This window comes from Lontra canadensis, unplaced genomic scaffold, assembly GCF_010015895.1.
Source record: "Lontra canadensis isolate GAN:19392208 unplaced genomic scaffold, GSC_riverotter_1.0 scaffold3, whole genome shotgun sequence".
NCBI classification, from domain to species: Eukaryota; Metazoa; Chordata; class Mammalia; order Carnivora; family Mustelidae; genus Lontra; species Lontra canadensis.
Genome location: NW_022630997.1, coordinates 46,155,616 through 46,172,917, shown reverse-complemented (window position 1 = coordinate 46,172,917; position 17,302 = coordinate 46,155,616). Strand labels below are relative to the sequence as shown.

General features: G+C 39.0%; 1 protein-coding gene across 2 annotated transcripts in view; it reads left to right on the top strand.

The window, feature by feature from the left end:
• Positions 1-10,610, top strand: part of DDX50 (DExD-box helicase 50) — a 35,695-nt gene extending 25,085 nt beyond the window's left edge. For both annotated transcript variants that reach the window (XM_032841573.1, XM_032841565.1), the window contains 7 exons: positions 1,068-1,229; positions 1,684-1,803; positions 2,576-2,649; positions 2,874-3,033; positions 6,993-7,127; positions 8,284-8,328; positions 10,113-10,610. In XM_032841573.1, the coding sequence (XP_032697464.1) occupies positions 1,068-1,229; positions 1,684-1,803; positions 2,576-2,649; positions 2,874-3,033; positions 6,993-7,127; positions 8,284-8,328; positions 10,113-10,391 (975 nt within the window). In that variant the 3' untranslated portion in view covers positions 10,392-10,610. The remainder of the gene's footprint in view (positions 1-1,067; positions 1,230-1,683; positions 1,804-2,575; positions 2,650-2,873; positions 3,034-6,992; positions 7,128-8,283; positions 8,329-10,112) is intronic.
• The last annotated feature ends 6,692 nt before the right edge of the window (positions 10,611-17,302 follow it).

Sequence of the window (17,302 nt, the reverse complement as noted above, 5' to 3'; positions counted from 1 at the left end):
CACATATACCGGGGGATGGGGAGGAGGTCCAGAGATATAAGTGCGATGTTGTTCATTGTAGTATTGTTTCTAAAGGTGAAAACTTGGATATGACCCAAATGGTCATAATAGGATATTGCTAAAATAAATGGTACTATATCATATGATGAAATCATATAGTTTTGAAAAAATGAAGTAGGGTTATATTTATAGATGTGGAAAAATGGCTAAGAAAATTTGTAAAGCAGGTTTCAAAACAGTGATTATGTAGTGTGATCCCGTTTTATAAGTAAATACATAAAGTATGCTGCTATATGTGGGTTATATGTGTATGTGTGTGTGTGTGTTTTTAAAGATTTATTTACTTATTTGAAAGAGAAAGCATGAACAGAGGAAGGGGCAGAGGGAGAGGGAGAAGCAGGTTACCTGCTGAGCAGTGAACCCCACATGAGCCTCTGTCCCAGGATCCTGGGATCATGGCCTGAGCCAAAGGCAGATGCTTATTTAACCCACTGAGCCACCCAGGTGCCCCTCTATGTGTGTTTTAAAAAAATATATCTGGAGAAATATTCCCCAGACTGTTAGTGAATTATTAGGAGGCTGATATTAAGGGAAGCTTTTACATTTTGTGTTAAATATTTTTTTTAAGACTTTATTTGACAGAGCACGCATGCACAAGCAGGGGCAGCAGCAGAGGGAGAGGGAGAAGCAGAGTACCTGCTGAGCAGAGAGCCTGACACGGGGCTCCATCCCAAGACCCTGAGATCTTGACCTGAGCGGAAGGCAGATGCTTAACCGACTGAGCCATGCAGGCGCCCATGCTAAATATTTTCTATAATGTTTGGTCTTTTTGAATGATAAGTATGCATTACTATAATTATCAGAAAATAGAAACATTGGGGCACCTGGCTGGCTCAGTCAGTGGAGCATCTGATTCTTAATCTTGGGGTCATGAGTTTGAGCCCCATGTTGGGTGCAGAGATTCAAAAGATTGAAAAACAGGAAGGAGCACAGACTATGTGGTGTTAGGGTGCTATCAATTGCAAGTGTGAGCTGTACACTTAACTTTTTCCCTTTTTTTCAAATAGAATGCCCAGTGTTTACATGGGGACATTGCACAGTCACAAAGAGAAATTACACTGAAAGGCTTCAGAGAAGGTAGTTTTAAAGTTTTGGTGGCAACCAACGTGGCTGCCCGTGGTTTGGACATTCCTGAGGTTGACCTGGTGATTCAAAGTTCTCCTCCCCAGGTAAGAAATGAGATTTTATTCAGGGACTATAAGAACAGCGTGTAAATTGCCATTTTATTTATAAAGATACTGCTTGGAATATGAAAAATATGTTATCGTTCTTGCTGTTAACCATTTTTTACTGATGCCGTATTAAATTGGTCAGAATCTGATGTCTTAGCAGATGTTAACTTTTCTTTGGATTTGAAGCATGGAATCATGCAGAGGGATTATAAAAAGTTGTCATATGAAGAGCCTTGGGATGCAGTGGATAAATATTTTAAATCCTGTTTTATCCAAATATTCAGCATAAAAGGATGATGAAAGAGCACTAGGTTTGAAATAAAAATGTTATTAGTAGTAGCAGTTTTGTTATTGTTAGCATTATTATTTCGTTGTTGGAATGACTGTACTGGCCAGATTTTTTTTTTTTTTTTGCCAGATTTAAAAAAAGTATTGCTTCTTTTATTTTCAGGATGTTGAGTCCTATATTCATCGTTCTGGACGCACAGGTAGAGCTGGCCGGACAGGGATTTGCATATGTTTTTATCAACCCAGAGAAAGAGGTCAACTAAGATATGTGGAACAAAAAGCAGTAAGTAGAGTTAAATTATTTCAGGCTTATTATCTAAATGGTGCTTTAGAAAAGAGCTCTTTTTATATTTGTTCTCACAAATAGATGCTTATAACTTTTCTCAGTTTAAGCTGCATTTGGATGTGAAGCATGTGGAAAGCTAAATTTATATGAGCTGCAAGACTTTGTTTTGATACAGCTTTTATTGTGAAGACAGAAGAGCTGACTTTCTCATTTTTCCCTTGAATTTCTCTCTTGGTTCTAAAATCAGAAGCGCATTGTGATTTCAGTATCTCATAGTCCAGTATTACAAAGGGGTGACTGCCATAGTCTTGGTGTATTTTTTAAGATGATATTGAGTTAAGGTAAAAACGGCCAGTTTCTGTAAGAAATTGTATACATTATTTGTGGCCTGTATTTTTTTTGTGTATGTGATATTTGACATTTTCCCCTATTTTCATGATGTGTGTGTTTTAAATGCTATTTCATCTACTTTGTAAAATGAGATAGGGTAATAAAAAAAAGTTGATAGAGGTGATCAGCATCTTTTTTTCCTTTTTTAGAATCAGCTTTATTTTGCTGTGAAATTTCATGACTGTAACTAAGGGCAATTAAATTTTTTTTTCTCTTCCTAGAATTTGTAATTGATGATTTATTAGAAAAAGCAGGTCTTTTGATCTACTGGGGCTTGAAATCTTTAAGTCCAAGAAATGGAAATTCAACAAACTATATGAATTTAGGAATTAATTGTAAAGACTTCCATTTTTCTTTAATGTAATTCTTTCATTTTCAGGGAATTACTTTTAAACGTGTAGGTGTACCTTCTACAATGGATTTAGTTAAATCTAAAAGCATGGATGCCATCAGGTATGCTTTCTGACCTTGCTGAATAAATTTTTCTTTTGTATTAGGCTATTCATCTTTAAGCTCTCCTAGTTCAAATATCAGAAAACTTAATCACCAGTTTTACCAGCAGACTTTAAGTTATATTAAAGTACGAAAACGTTGCTCTTTCTTTTCCCATTCATTCTCTTATATTTAGTTTTTTACCTTTGTCTTGACCAAGAAAATCTATTCTTTTTACACCATAGGTCTCTGGCTTCCGTTTCTTATGCTGCTGTTGATTTTTTCCGACCATCAGCTCAGAGATTGATAGAAGAGAAAGGGGCAGTGGATGCATTGGCTGCAGCATTAGCCCACATCTCTGGTGCATCAAGTTTTGAACCACGATCTTTGATCACCTCTGATAAGGTAGAAATCTATGAGAAAATCATGTATGGTTGAGAAAAGATTAAAATCGAACCATAGATAATCCCTCTATCTGGAGAGAAAAACAAGAGACTTTCACTTTGCACAGTACTGTGTTAACTGAAACTTACACACAAGACCCTATTCTTTATTTTATAAGTTGCCATGGAACCATACAAATCAAAGCATAGATTCTGTGCATAGATAAACATAAATCAAAGCATCGATTCAATGCCATGCAAAGTTAGGATTACCTGTATATGTGGAGGGGCTATGTGTATGGGGTGGGGTGTGTGTGTAGTGTGATACCATCTGACCTAGCCCCTTGTCGGTTAGTATCAGTTGTTAAAACAAACCACACCAGACCCATTGGTTGCAAGTAGTTCAAAGATTTACTACTTATCAGGGTATAAGTGAGGAGAGTCCCTGGATGGCAGGACCACTCAGCAAGAAAGCTCTCTGATGTTTGGGTGGGGACAGAGATTGAGAGAAAGAGGGAGAGTTGGTGAAAGAGGAGAACAAAAAGGTCAGGGCAGGTAAACTTGCATGTGACAATTTGGCATAGTATGAATGAGTACATCAGGGGTGGCTGATGTTTTCCATCTGGCAAGTGTTAATAGTTTAGTCAAATGTCATTTTGCTGGGAGTGACTTCATGTGTCCCAACTCTTCCCTCCCCCTCTCCATACACTGTGTATCTTCTTTTTTTCTTTTTTTTTTTGAGAGAAAGAGGGAGACAGAGAGTCCCAAACAGGCTCCATACCCAGAGCAGAGCCTGATGCAGGGCTCCATCCCATGACCCTAAGACCAAGACCTGAGCCGAAACCAAGAGTTGGATGCCTTAACCTACTGAGCCACCTAGATGCCCTCCCCCCACAGTGTATCTTTATTTTTTAATTTATTTTATTTTTATTAAAGATTTTATTTATATGAGAGAGAGAGAGCATGAACTGGGAGAGGGAGGGGGAGAAACAGACTCCCTACTGAGCTGGGAGTTCAATGTGGGACTCAGTCCCAGGACCCTGAGATCATGACCTGTGAGCCGCAGGCAGACACTTAACAAACTGAGCCACCTAGGTGTTCCTCACACTGTGTATCTTTAAAAAAAAAAAACACCTGGATCTTCAGGGTTGTGAGATTGAGCCCCATGTTGGGCTGTGCACTCAGCATGGAGTCTGCCTGTCTTTATCCATCTGCCCCCGACCCCCGTGCGCTACCCCTATGCATGCACTTGTGCATGTGCTCGCTCGCTGTCTCTTTAAATAAAATCTTAAAAAAAAAAAAAATCAGGATCAATTCAAGTTCATATGCTACATTTGGTGTTACGTTTCTCTTAATCTGGAACTGTTTTCCCATCATTTTTATTAATTTTATTAATTTTTTGAAGAATATAGATTAGTTGTCTAGATCAGAGTCTAGTTTCTTATCTGGGTTTTTCTGGTTTTCTTTTCTTCATACATCTTTTAACTTTTGCCTTTATTCAGCCTCCCCTGTAAGCTGGAAGTAAAGTGAAAGCTTGATTTTATATTCAGGTTAAACAGTTTTGGCCGAAGTACCCTCTGGGTGATAATGTACTTCGTACTGTGTAACATCAGGAGGTATATAATGTCAGATTGTTTTAGTACTAATAATGCTTAGTTTGATCACTTGTTTGTAATGGAAAGTTATATTCCAATTGTAAAGGTATCTTTTACTCCGTGTAATTAGTAATATGTGGGGTAGTGCTTTAGCAGTGAACAAGTACCCTTTTCCTAATAACCCACCTAATACTTTTTTTCTTTTAAAGATTTTATTTATTTTTTTGACAGGGATCACAAGTAGGCAGAGAGGCAGGCAGAGAGAGGGAGAGAAGCAGGCTCTCTGCTGAGCAGAGAGCCCAATGCAGGGCTTGATCCCAGGACCCTGGGATCATGACCTGAGTGGAAGGCAGAGGCTTTAACCCACTGAGACACCCAGGTGCCCCTACTTTTTTTTTTTAAGATTTTATTTATTTATTTGAGCGAGAGTGAGTAAGAGAGAAAATACAAGCCACGGCGAGAGGCAGAGGGAGAAGCAGATGCCCCGCTCAGCAGGGAGCCTGATGCGGGGCTCCATCCCAGGACCCTGAGATCATGACCTGAGCCAAGGCCAGACGCTTAACCAACTGAGCCACCCAGGCGCCCCTACCACCAAATACTTAAGAAAATACTTAAGCCATACCTTTTAGGAAATACTAAGATAGCCTTTAGAGCCAAAAAGTACCTAAGAGATCATTTGTTCCCAACCCTTATCTAATAAAAGAATCCCTCTTTGGCAGATGGGTCATCTAACTTCTGATTAAATATCTTAAAAACTCTATTAGTGGGTTTGAAATTTTCTTTTATAGTCCAACCAAAATCCAAAGCCTTTACCACAAAGGTACTACGGGTCATCCCCATGGTACTTCTCTGACCTCATCTCATCACTCTTCCCGTGCTTGTTTTGGCTACCCTAACCTACTTGTTACTTGAACATAAATATACTTCCACACAAGACCTTTGCACTTGCACTGTTTCAGGTGTTCGTTCTTTGTACCACACGGCTTCCTCCTTCACTTTATTTAGGTCTCTTCAAATATCACCACATTACAGAGGTCTTTCCTGATCACCCTGTATAACTAGCTTACCTTTCTTTCCCTTTACTCTCTGTTCCCTTGCCCTGCTTTATTTTTCTTTATGATGCTTATTACTATTGGGCATTTTATTTTATTTTTATTATTATTTTTTTAAATATTTTATTTATTTATTTGACAGAGATCACAAGTAGGCAGAGAGAGAGGAGGAAGTAGGCTCCCTGCGGAGCAGAGAGCCGACGCTGGACTCGATCCCAGGACCCTGAGATCATGACCTGAGCCGAATGCAGAGGCTTTAACTCACTGAGCCACCCAGGCGCCCATCTATTGGGCATTTTACATATTTGCTTATTCATTTACGGTCTATCCCACCTCATCCCCACCAACCCCACCCCCAGCACTAGAATGAACCTGCATGAGAGAAAGGACTATTTACTGCTGAAACTATAGCATTTACTATAGTCTCTGGCAAATACATAGAGGACACTCAGTAGCTATTTTAGATGAGGGGCTTCTGGCTGGCTTAGTCGGTAAAACATGCGACTCTTGATCTTGGGGTTGTGAGTTCAAGCCCCATGCTGGGTATAGAGCTAACTTAAAAACAAACAAACAAACAAAAAAACCAAAAAAAAAACCCCAGAATTATTAGATGAATCCCTTCCTGTATCTTCTTCATGTTGATCTTTTTGCTGTCTGGTGAAGTTTTACAGAACAAGCAATTTTTAGATATGTAATAGTCCTCTAAAAGTTTAAAGAGATTTATGTCTTTTTGTTTTTCCACTCAAGCTAACTTTGACTCTTTCAGCATTTCCTCAGTTTTTCACTACTTTATCTTTTCTCTGATGCTCCAGTTATCTCTTAAAGCATGATGGTTAGAATGAAATATATAGTCTTTACAGAAATACAAAGAAGAATGGTTCTTTCAGTGATCTGTAAACATTAGTCTTCTATTAATATAGTTTTAAAGAAGTTATTTTTGGGACCCCTGGGTGGCTCAGTCGATTAAGCATCTGCCTTCAGCTTAGGTCATGATCCCAGGTCCTTGGGATCGAGTCCTGCCTCAGGCTCCCTGCTCAGTGGGGAGTCTGCTTCTCCCTCTGCCTGTGGCTTCCCCTGCTTGTGCTCTCACACACACACACTCTCGCTGACAAAATAAATCTTTATTTTTAAAGATTTAAATCTTTAAAGATTTAAAATCTTAAGTAAAATCTTTATTTAAGAAAAGTTACTTTTTTTTTTATTTTGGCAGCCACGTTATACTGATGGCTCATGAGAAATGTACAGTGAAGTCATGAAGGGCTGCAGAGTTGGAACTTCATTGTCCTCTTGCTGCTGCTTTTTTTCCAAAGATAATGTGACTTTTATTTCTTAAGGGGTTTGTCACCATGACTCTGGAAAGCCCAGAAGAAATAGAGGATATCAGCTGTGCATGGAAAGAACTTAACAGAAAGCTGAGTAGTAATGCTGTGTCCCAAATTACCAGAATGTGCCTCCTAAAAGGAAATATGGTAGGTTTTTCTAGACAAGTCAAAAGCTTCTCAGTCAGCTACTGTAAATGTCTCTAAAGACATTTATTCTTTGTTAAAAAAGATTCTATTCTTTCCTTCTTTTTTTTTTTTTTTTTGAAGTCTAATAGGATGAATAATGCAGTTTTCTCTGAGTGATAGTTTGTTTCCTCTTGTAAATTTGGCGGAGTTATATAAGTTTACCCCTTTGGGTAGAAAGCTGTAAATCATCCTGCTTAATTTGTGTAATAACCAAGTTATCTAAGTTTCTGCTCTTGGATACATATTGTGTGATTGTGTGTGGTGTTTTATTCTATGACTAAGTAACTTATGATTTCAATAGCTAAACAGCTCTATTACTCAGAGAATACTCAGTATTGACTTTTAAATGGCCTGCTCTTGGTTATTAAAGAGGATAATTAAATAAATTAGTATTTTAATACATTTTTGAAATAGCAAAGATTTCTAATCTTAGTGACTCTGTTTCTTTAATGGATTGAAAAAAGATACTATATTTATTCTTCTAAATTTACTACATAGGCTTATTCTAGCCTAGAGTTTATTAGATTGTTTATTAGAAAGAATCATTTCTCTCAAAGTTTACTATTACCACAAGAATGTTTTGTGGCAAGTATGAGACAAATATATGCATGAAGAAAAAAATGTGGAGGGGAGGGAAAAATAAAACAAGAAACTTAGGCCAAACTAACTGCCACAGTTGAGAAGTAAATTAACTTTCAATTTATTGGCAGCCAGGACCAAAAAAGAAACATCATGTTTTATACCATTCTTATTATCTGATAAACACTGCAGCTCCTCAGGATAGAGACTTTCCAGTACTAAATTTTTCAAGAAATTTATACTTTAAACATTATAGTGTCAACAAGAACTTTTATAGAGAACACTCTAGATTCTAGGTAGTAGTAATAGTAGATTCCTGTTAGATATTGTGTTTACTTTTCAGATTTAGAAAATACAGTAAGCAGCTACTCTGTGTCATGCATTATTATATGTTAGCTGTTTTAATCTTGTAAACATTCATGGGGCATGCCCTATCTTTTCTTTTTTAGCTTCTATAAAACTACCACCAAGTATTAGCGTATTGGTAAAAAATCAACTCATCTGCATTTGAATAAAAATGTTTTCATTTTGCTTTTAGGGTGTTTGCTTTGACGTTCCCACAACTGAATCAGAAAGGTTACAGGTATTTTTAAAATTTTATGTTAAATTGAGTAGGTTTCTCTAAAAAATAGGAATTTTTAAAAAGTGACAATATCCTTATGATGTCTTAATCAATTAACATTCCTTAATGTAATATATCTAGTCTATATCATAATTTAAAACATTTTTTATTATAAATTCAGATATAAAAAACAGAATTGTGTAATGAATATTCATGTACCCATCACTCAGCTTCAACAGTGATCAGCTCATGGCCAGTTTGTTTCGTGGTTTCATGTCACTTCCATCCATTTTCCCACTCTCCTATATGTATTCTTTTTTTCCCCCCAAACTCAGCTTTGATTTTCTCTTCCATATTATACTAGGAGAAAGTGACAATAATATTTTATTTAATGCTTAAATAAACTTAAAAATTCCAGTATAGTTAACATGCAGTGTTATATTAGTTTCAGGTATACAACACAGTGATTCAACACTTGCATACGATACCCAGTGTGCTTAAATAAGTTTTTATAATTTTTTATTTTACACAAAGTAAGATTAAGACAAAAACAAATACTATATGACTTTACTCATACTGGAATTTCAGAAACAAAACAAATGAACAAAGGAAAAAAGAGCCAGGAAAAAAACAGATCTTTAAATATAGAGACAAACTACTGGTTGCCAGAGGGGAGGTGGGTGGCAAGTTAGGTGAAATAGATGAAGGGGTTTAAGAGTTGTATGTATTCATTTGAAACAAATTGTAGGTATTTTATCATTTCAACCATGAATATTTCCATATACCTAACTATTAGGGAAACTTTTTTGTTTTTTTTAAGATTTATTTATTTATTAGAGAGAGTGTGCGAGCAGGGGTAGGGGCAGAGGAAGAGGGAGAGAGAGAAACCTCAAGCAGACTCCCTGTCGAGTGTGGAGCCCAGCTCGGGGTTCGATCTCACGACCCTGAGACCATGACCCGAGCCGAAATCAAGAGTCGGTAGCTTAACCAACTGAGCCACCCAGGCACCCCTCAACAGGGTATTTTAATATTCACTTTCCTTGGCAACTCATGATCACAATGAATAATAGTTAATTTAGCAGGACATGATAGAGTGATGTGCTTATGAGCTGCTGATTCACATAATCTTGAGTTGTTTACTCTGATACCAAAGTATTTCCAGTGGTTACATATTTTCGACAGGTGTTTAGTCCCCAGCATTAGCTCTCACTTCTTGCTTCTGTCACTGTAACCACTGAAAGCCATGCACTAATTAATGGCCTGTTTGTTTCATGCCAAGAAAGCAATGCTCTCTTTTATTTTTTTAATTTTAATTTTTAAAAATATTTATTTATTTGAGAGGTAGAGAGCATGTGAGAGTGGGGGTGGATCAGAGGAAGAGGGAGAGAGAATTTCAAGCAGACCCACCTTCAGGGTGGAACCTGATGCAGGGCTTGATCTCATAACCCTGAGTTGATGACCTGAGCCAAAATCAAGAGTTGGATGCTCAACTGACTGAGCCACCCAGGCACCCCAGTGTGCTCTCTTTTAAAATGTATAAATTGAGTATGAAATTATGAGCCTCAAACTGAGCCTGAGAGTTTCTCCTAAGACTAAAATTTAGGAACTTTAATGAATGAGCTTCGAATATGTTTTTGTTTTTGTTTTCTGGTTTTCAGTTTTGCTTCAGATACTTTGAATTTAAATGGATAGGTGGCCTTTAGCTAATAGATGATGGATATTAAAAAAGAATCTTCTGTACTCATATGCTTGCGCTTATGGTTTCCATTTTGCATTTATATTAATCCTCTAAATTCCCCCAACAGGCAGAGTGGCATGATTCAGACTGGATACTTTCATTGCCAGCCAAGTTACCTGAAATTGAAGAATATTATGATGGAAACACATCTTCTAACTCCAGGCAGAGGAGTGGCTGGTCAAGTGGCCGGTCAGGCCGGTCTGGCCGGTCAGGTGGTCGATCTGGTGGCCGGTCAGGTAGACAGAGTCGACAGGGAAGTCGGTCAGGAAGTCGACAAGATGGTAGACGACGAAGTGGGAATAGAAATCGATCAAGAAGCGGGGGCCACAAACGGAGTTTTGACTGAGTATTTGATAGTTAAGCTACCAGTGTGAGCTTGCCTATTTCTGCCTAATCATGTACATATCCACCCAAATTAGGTCATCGTAGTTGAGGTATGTGTCTGCTCTTTGCAAAGAAGTTGGTCATATTTTTTTAAAAAGTATTTCACAAGAATGGTTGTAAACAAATCTACTTATCCAGTTATACCTTTGAATAAAAAAACTCCTTTTATTGTCTCTTTTCACTATGTGTTAAGAATTCTGTCAATGTAATCTTCTACAGGTTCTTCTAAGACATAACAGTTAAATTAGTCTTAAGATTACTCGCATTTTGCAAAATGTAGTGTATTTGTATTCAGATCATTCCTTCCATAGGATGTGTAGTAGAAAATAAGAAATCTCTTCTACATTAAAGGGCTATAGAAACTGGTGACTTGATTGGTTAGGTGTAGTGTTTAAATTCTATATATAGTTCACTAAAAGGGTGTGCAAGCACTGTACACTCAATAATTTAGTCACCGATAATGACTAAAGTCAGTGTGCCTATCACTGTGTTAATTATAAGGGGTACAGTGGTGCGCAAAGGCACAGCACTATCGATACGGAACTTATAGTCTAAAGACAATCAAGCAATTATGAGTGAGATTAACCTCTAAAGGGTAAAATAGGTAGGTATGGAATGCTAAGGACCTATTTGGAGAGTCCCAGACCAGTCTTGGAGATAGAAGGGCTTCGAAGTTTAAAAAAAAAAAGATCTTAGAAGTGGTGATACCCAAAAGAAGATCTAAGCAAGTATGTGTATGGTGGGAAGAAGAGTTTAGAAGAGAGGTTTGCAGGCAGGGAGAACAGCATATGCAGATACCCAGAGCCAAAGAATACCATAGGAAGTCTGAGGACCTACAGTCAGTTCATTGTGGTTTGCATATGGCAGACAGAGGATGGGAATAAGAGAGAATGATTAGTATTTAATCAGGGACCAGATCTTAAAGGTCTTGTGTGCAAACATTCTCTTGAAAAAAGATTTGAAGTAAGGAGTAACATGATGAGATCTGTGTTTTAGAAAAGATGACTGGCTGCACTGAGGAGACTGGATTGGAGAAGGGCCAGACTGGCGGTCAGGAGGCCTCTTAAGATGATGTTGGAGTAATCCAAGGTAGAGGTGACGGTCTGCACTAATGTCAGGGAACATATTTTGACTGATAAGAACTGAGGCATTTGGGAGCTTATTACTTGTCCAGAATCAGAGCTGGATAATATGTAGTGGATTGAGGATTTAAACCCCGGTAAGTGTTGCTTCTGAACCAGCATTCTTAACCACTGTGCTAAATAGCAGTGGTGACATTGAGAAACATGAATAGATTTCCAAAGTTTTGTTTTGTTTTCACGATTTTATTTATTTATTTGACAGAGGCATAGCAAGAGAGGGAAAACAAGCAGGGGGAGTGGAAGAGGGAGAAGCAGGCTTCGCGCTGAACAGGGAGCCTGATGCGGGTCTCAATCCCAGGATTCTGGGATCATGACCTGAGCCGAAGGTAGATGCCCAATGACTGAGCCACCCAGGCGCCCCAAGATTTACAAAATTTTTTGTTTTAAGTTTTCTTTTTCCTTTCTTTCTTTACTTTTCTTTCCTTTCCTTTTCTTTCTTTCTTCCTTTCTTTCTTTCTTTCTTTCTTTCTCTCTCTCTCTCTCTCTCTCTCTCTCTTTCTTTCTTTCTTTCTTTCTTTTTCTTTCTTTCATCCCTACACCTAATGTAGGGCTTGAACTCAGTGACCCCAAGATCAAGAGTCACATGTTCTTCCAACCAAGCCAGACAGGCCCCTCCAAAGTTGTAGGAAATAACATTGTTAGGACTTAGTGCTTGATTGAACTGGAAGATGAGAGAGGTGCAAAAGAAAGAGATTTTTGTCACTGAAATAAGGTAGTAGGAGAAAGAACAAAGCAAGGGGAGGGAGGGCATGGTTAGTTCAATATCAGATATATTTTAATATTGAATAGCCCATGAGATAATAAAAGAAGATTTAAGAGGAAATAAAGAGTAGACACTTGGATTTATAGATTTGAAGGAGAGACATCTGTTCTCAAGGTGTAAAAATTTGGACATAGTTTTTAAAAAGGTTAATTGTAAGAAAAATTAAAAAAATTAAAAAGGTTAATTGTAGTTAAGGCAGTGGAAGAGATTATCTAGTGAACATATAGGAAGAAAAGAGGACTAGGGAGGAACTCAGAGACAGAAAAATGTATTTACTGCATAGCAGAGGAAGGGAATCCCATTACCATCAAGAAGAGGTGAGAAGGCAGCAGAAAGCCCAGGAGTATGAGGCTTTCCGAGGAACCAGAAGATGAACCTGAGATGCCCACTGGATTTGGCAAAAAGACATGTGACATGGGGAGCAACCATATTAATAAAGTATGGAGAGTAGAAACCATTTATCAGTGGGCTCAGCAAGAAATGAGAGAAAGCACTAGGGAGAGCAAACATGTCTTCCAGAAATTTGGCTGTGAAGTAAGGAAGAATAAGCTAAAGCTGGATGTAAAAGAAAGGACATGAGATGACAGTTTTTTGTATGTGTGTGTTGGGGGAGGATGAGGGAAATCAGAGGATGAACTACTATGGGAAGGAATTAGAAAGGAGGGATGAAGGGAAAATATATGATGGAGCAAGATCCCTATGAAGACCTGGAAGGATGAGCTTTAAGCACACACTGGAGATTTTGATCTTAGGTGGGAGAAGCACATCTCTTAACATTTTGCCAAGAAGAAATGTTTATCATGTAGGTGAATTTGCAGGTGTTAAGGTAAAAAGTTGACAGATTCCTGCCTGATGTCTTTTTTTTTTTTTTCCCCTGTGGTATTCTTTCATGGTCGTCTGCTGAGGGTGAAGAGGAAAGTAGCAGGCTCAGAGATCTGAGGAGATGGGAGAAATGCTGAGGCATCAGCTGTAGAGCAAGATGGAGAGCTTACTAGGCAAACTGGTGTTAACAGGCAGCTTTGAGGGTCCAGGTGACGTTAGAGACTGAATGTGTAGTGGCAGCAATTAGAGCACTTGAGGGATTTCCTGTGGTGATACTCAATATTCTGTTGTAGGGGTGGAGATGGGAGATGATTGATCTAGGATTGGGGTTTGCTCTGCGACATGAAAGGATGACAAGGTGGATATATTAAGGACTTTGGCAAAAGTTACTGGAGTAATGGGCTATGGAGTCTAGACTGCCTCAGAACTGAGGCGGAGGTGGAGTTGATGACAGGGAGAATGTGGAAGGGACAGGGGACTGAAGGTCACTGAGAGCTGTCTGAATTTGAAATTTCAGGAGTGGAGCACTTCGGGACAAGACAAGTGTGGGGTTTGGTAGTAGGCCGATGGGGGTGTAGGTCATTTCAGTTGAGATGGTTAAAGAACAGAGAAGCTAGCACAGGTGGTTTTATGGACGGTGAAGTCTCCAGACCGAGGAGGGAGGGGAAGAATAAGCCAGGTGCCAAGCTATCAATGAATGGTGGAGGTTAGGTTACCAGAATGAGGACTCTTCCTCATAGGGTGATATTGCCACATGTCCTCAAAGGGACAAGGGCGTTTACATGATACTGAAGGAGTATTAGTTTGGAAATGGTTTGGAGGAGAAGACTAATACCAGGGTACACGGGATGTAGGGAATGAGCAACATATACATGGGAAAGTTGCAGGAGGAGTATTTTTCAAGAAGGGCCAGATTGCAGTTAAGCTGGGGAGTTGTAAAGGACTCAGTTCTAGATAAGATTAAGAAAGGGAGAAATTTTGATTATGGGCAATGGGGTTCCAGATAACTAAGGGAGAAATTTTGATTATGGGCAATGGGGTTCCAGATAACTAAGGGAGAAATTTTGATTATGGGCAATGGGGTTCCTGATAACTTTCTTTGGGGGAAGAAAGTCTCACCTCTGCATTTGAGTAGTAGTGAGCTCTGGATTTATATGAAAGGTGAAAGGGGCTCCATTCCTACAAGGGTGCACGAATACTGGTAATTTAGTCTGGGTAAGTCGTATACCTACAGTATCCCAGGCACTGTGTTTGGGGTACAAAGGTAAGGTGTGTCTGGTCTCTGGCCTCAGGAGCTTAGAATCTAGTGAAATCGATGGACACATAAACTTAGGTCCACGGCAGTGACTAAGTGCAATAATTTGAGAGCTCTACACAAGGGCACCCAGCCCAGTCCAGGAATGGGGGTGGGAGTTTAGAGAAAGCTTTTGGGTGTGATGATTGAACATGAATTCAGTCAGGTAAAAGAAGTGGGAAGTGGGAATGGACATGAGAACAAGACAAGAGTCATTATCTTGGAAGGCCTTGTAGGCCTTGTTTAGGACAGACATTGAAGAGTGTCAGGGAAGTGAGTGAAGAAGAAAAGCATGTAGGTAACCACTAGCAGAGTGGAGGTAGATATTAGGGGTCCACTTGCTAAAGGCTGGTTTTCCTATGAGCACGGGAAGTGGGGCAGGTCCTGACAAGATTAGTAATAGCTTTCCATACCTTCCAGAAGAAGGGGGGGTGGGCGTGGAGAATTCTCAGCTTTGGGCTGCATTCAGCCCTTCATTTTGCTCCTATCTCACAGAGCCCAGCACCTTCATGCTTCCTTTTGGCGATTCAGAGCCTCCTGTTTGGTATTCTGTGCCCTAGTGTGGTCACTTAACAGCTATTAGAATTCAATTAAACCAGTTACCCTGATCTTCAGGTTTTAAATCTGTAAGTATCTGTTTTATTCCCTTCAGCATTAGAAATTTAAATGAGTTCACATTTAGGTGTGAATGTCTGAGAGCTGCTTCTCTCATTGTTTTTGTTTCATATGTTTTGTGGGCAGTGCTTAGTAAGTATCTTTAACCATATTTTTTTCATATTAGTAATGTGCATCCACTGTTGAAAATTTGAAAAAAAATAGAGAAGCAAATGGAAGAAAATAAAGCTATCCATAATCACATCACTCAGATAATTACTGATATCATATTGTTGTGTAGATTTCTGAATCACTGTAGGTATGCGTGTTATGTATGCATACTTTTTGAAACAAATTTTCCCCCAATTTTATGAAAATACTACATTTTCTACATCAGAGGAAACTGGTCTGGCAGAATCAATATCCAAACAGAACTTCACATTTCCAATCAGATGTATATACGAGACTCATTTTTTTCCCACTTGTTACTGAATTTTATACTGATAACTAGATTTAATACCGGCCTTTGGCTGCCTTTAAGCCAGAGGGAGCCTTTGCATGCTTCCTCTTAGATTTTGGCCTCATGCCTGTGTGCAGGTATATTACAAAGGAATTTACATAGTTCGTAAGCCTTGATAACAATTTTCCATTAAGTAGCGTTCCAGGCTTACCCTCTTATTGATAATACAAATGCACCTGTACTATTTTTAGCAGTATCATGGCAGTATCACAGAGGTTCCTTGAGGCAGGGACTGGGCCTTCACTTAGGTACTCCGAAGTCTGAAGTACAATGCTGAAGTCCTAGATGTTAAGCCTTTTTTGTCAGTTGGTTGATTGCATTCATGCTTGCTCCCCCTTATCCCACACCTAATACCAGGATGACTGAATTGCTTTCCTGCCTGGGCATATAGCTAAAATTCATCTCAAGGAGTTCCTTCCTCACCCCTGCCCCCAACATTGCCATTTTAAAGGTCAATCAACATTTAGTGTCAATCTGTGTGCCTATGTACCAGGCGCTATTTGAAATCTTCAGGATACAAAGATGGATAAATCAAGGCTCCTAGCTTAAAGATATCAGAGTATAAGTTAAAGCATTGCTGTAGTACATAATTTGTTAAAAAACTGAGACTGTGAAACATCAATAGTTTATGTGAAACATGAAATTTTCCTTTAAACTGTCATTTAAAAATGTGCAGTAAAAATTAATAGTATGAAATACAGAAATAAAACTTAATAGCATTTTCCTTTGATTTCATTTTATGAAAATGATTATATTTTAAGCTGTCTTTCTAAATACGTACAAGTTTTAATAGCTCTCAATTATCGTGCTTTATGTCCTAGGCACTACTAAACCCTTTTCATTCATTATCTCAACGTTCTCAGCCCATGAGGTTAAGTTTGTTATCCCCATTTCATGCATAAGAAATTCCGATTCAGATTAAGTAATGTGTGCAAAATCACAGAACCAGCAGGTTTTTTTGAAAACCTGCACGTTTTCAAAGCCAGGCACTATTTCAACTGATTTCCAAAAATGATTTTGTGTGGAAGTGGCTCCCAATTCTTTGGATCACTAGTTCTTCAGAGAAGTTTAGCGACTTTGTCACACATCATTCAATGGACCATTTTTCCTCAACTCCTTGAATTAGTGTATTGCCCACATATGCAAGATTTGGAGCCCTGTATTTTCTTATAGAGGTCCGTGTGGTTTGGGCGCCCTTTCTACTGGTCCCAAAGGCGATTCCGGTGCCTCCGTGTGTCTTCGGAACAGCTGATATCCGTCCATCTCCCACCAGTCTATAAAGTTTCTTGATGACACCTCTTGTGTGTTGTCCGTTACTGGGTCCTAGCCTTGTTTCTCACCTGACATCACAGTGAATGCTCAGGGGATGTCTATGTGCACGAATAAAGGAATGACCAAAGCCCGACTGAATTCTAGTTCTTACCCAGGCTGTGAGTCTGGGTGTTTCCTCTCAGTGTCATTTCCACAAGGTGATCAAGAATACACACTTGCGGGGCGCCTGGGTGGCTCAGTGGGTTAAAGCCTCTGCCTTCGGCTGGGGTCATGATCCCAGGGTCCTGGGATCAAGCCCCACATCGGGCTCTCTGCTCTGCAGGGAGCCTGCTTCCTCCTCTCTCTCTCTCTGCCTGCCTCTCTGCCTACTTGTGATCTCTGTCTGTCAAATAAATAAAATCTTTAAAAAAAAAAATACACACTTGCCGCGTCTGGGCGTGAAAGATCTTGCAAACTCTAGCAATGT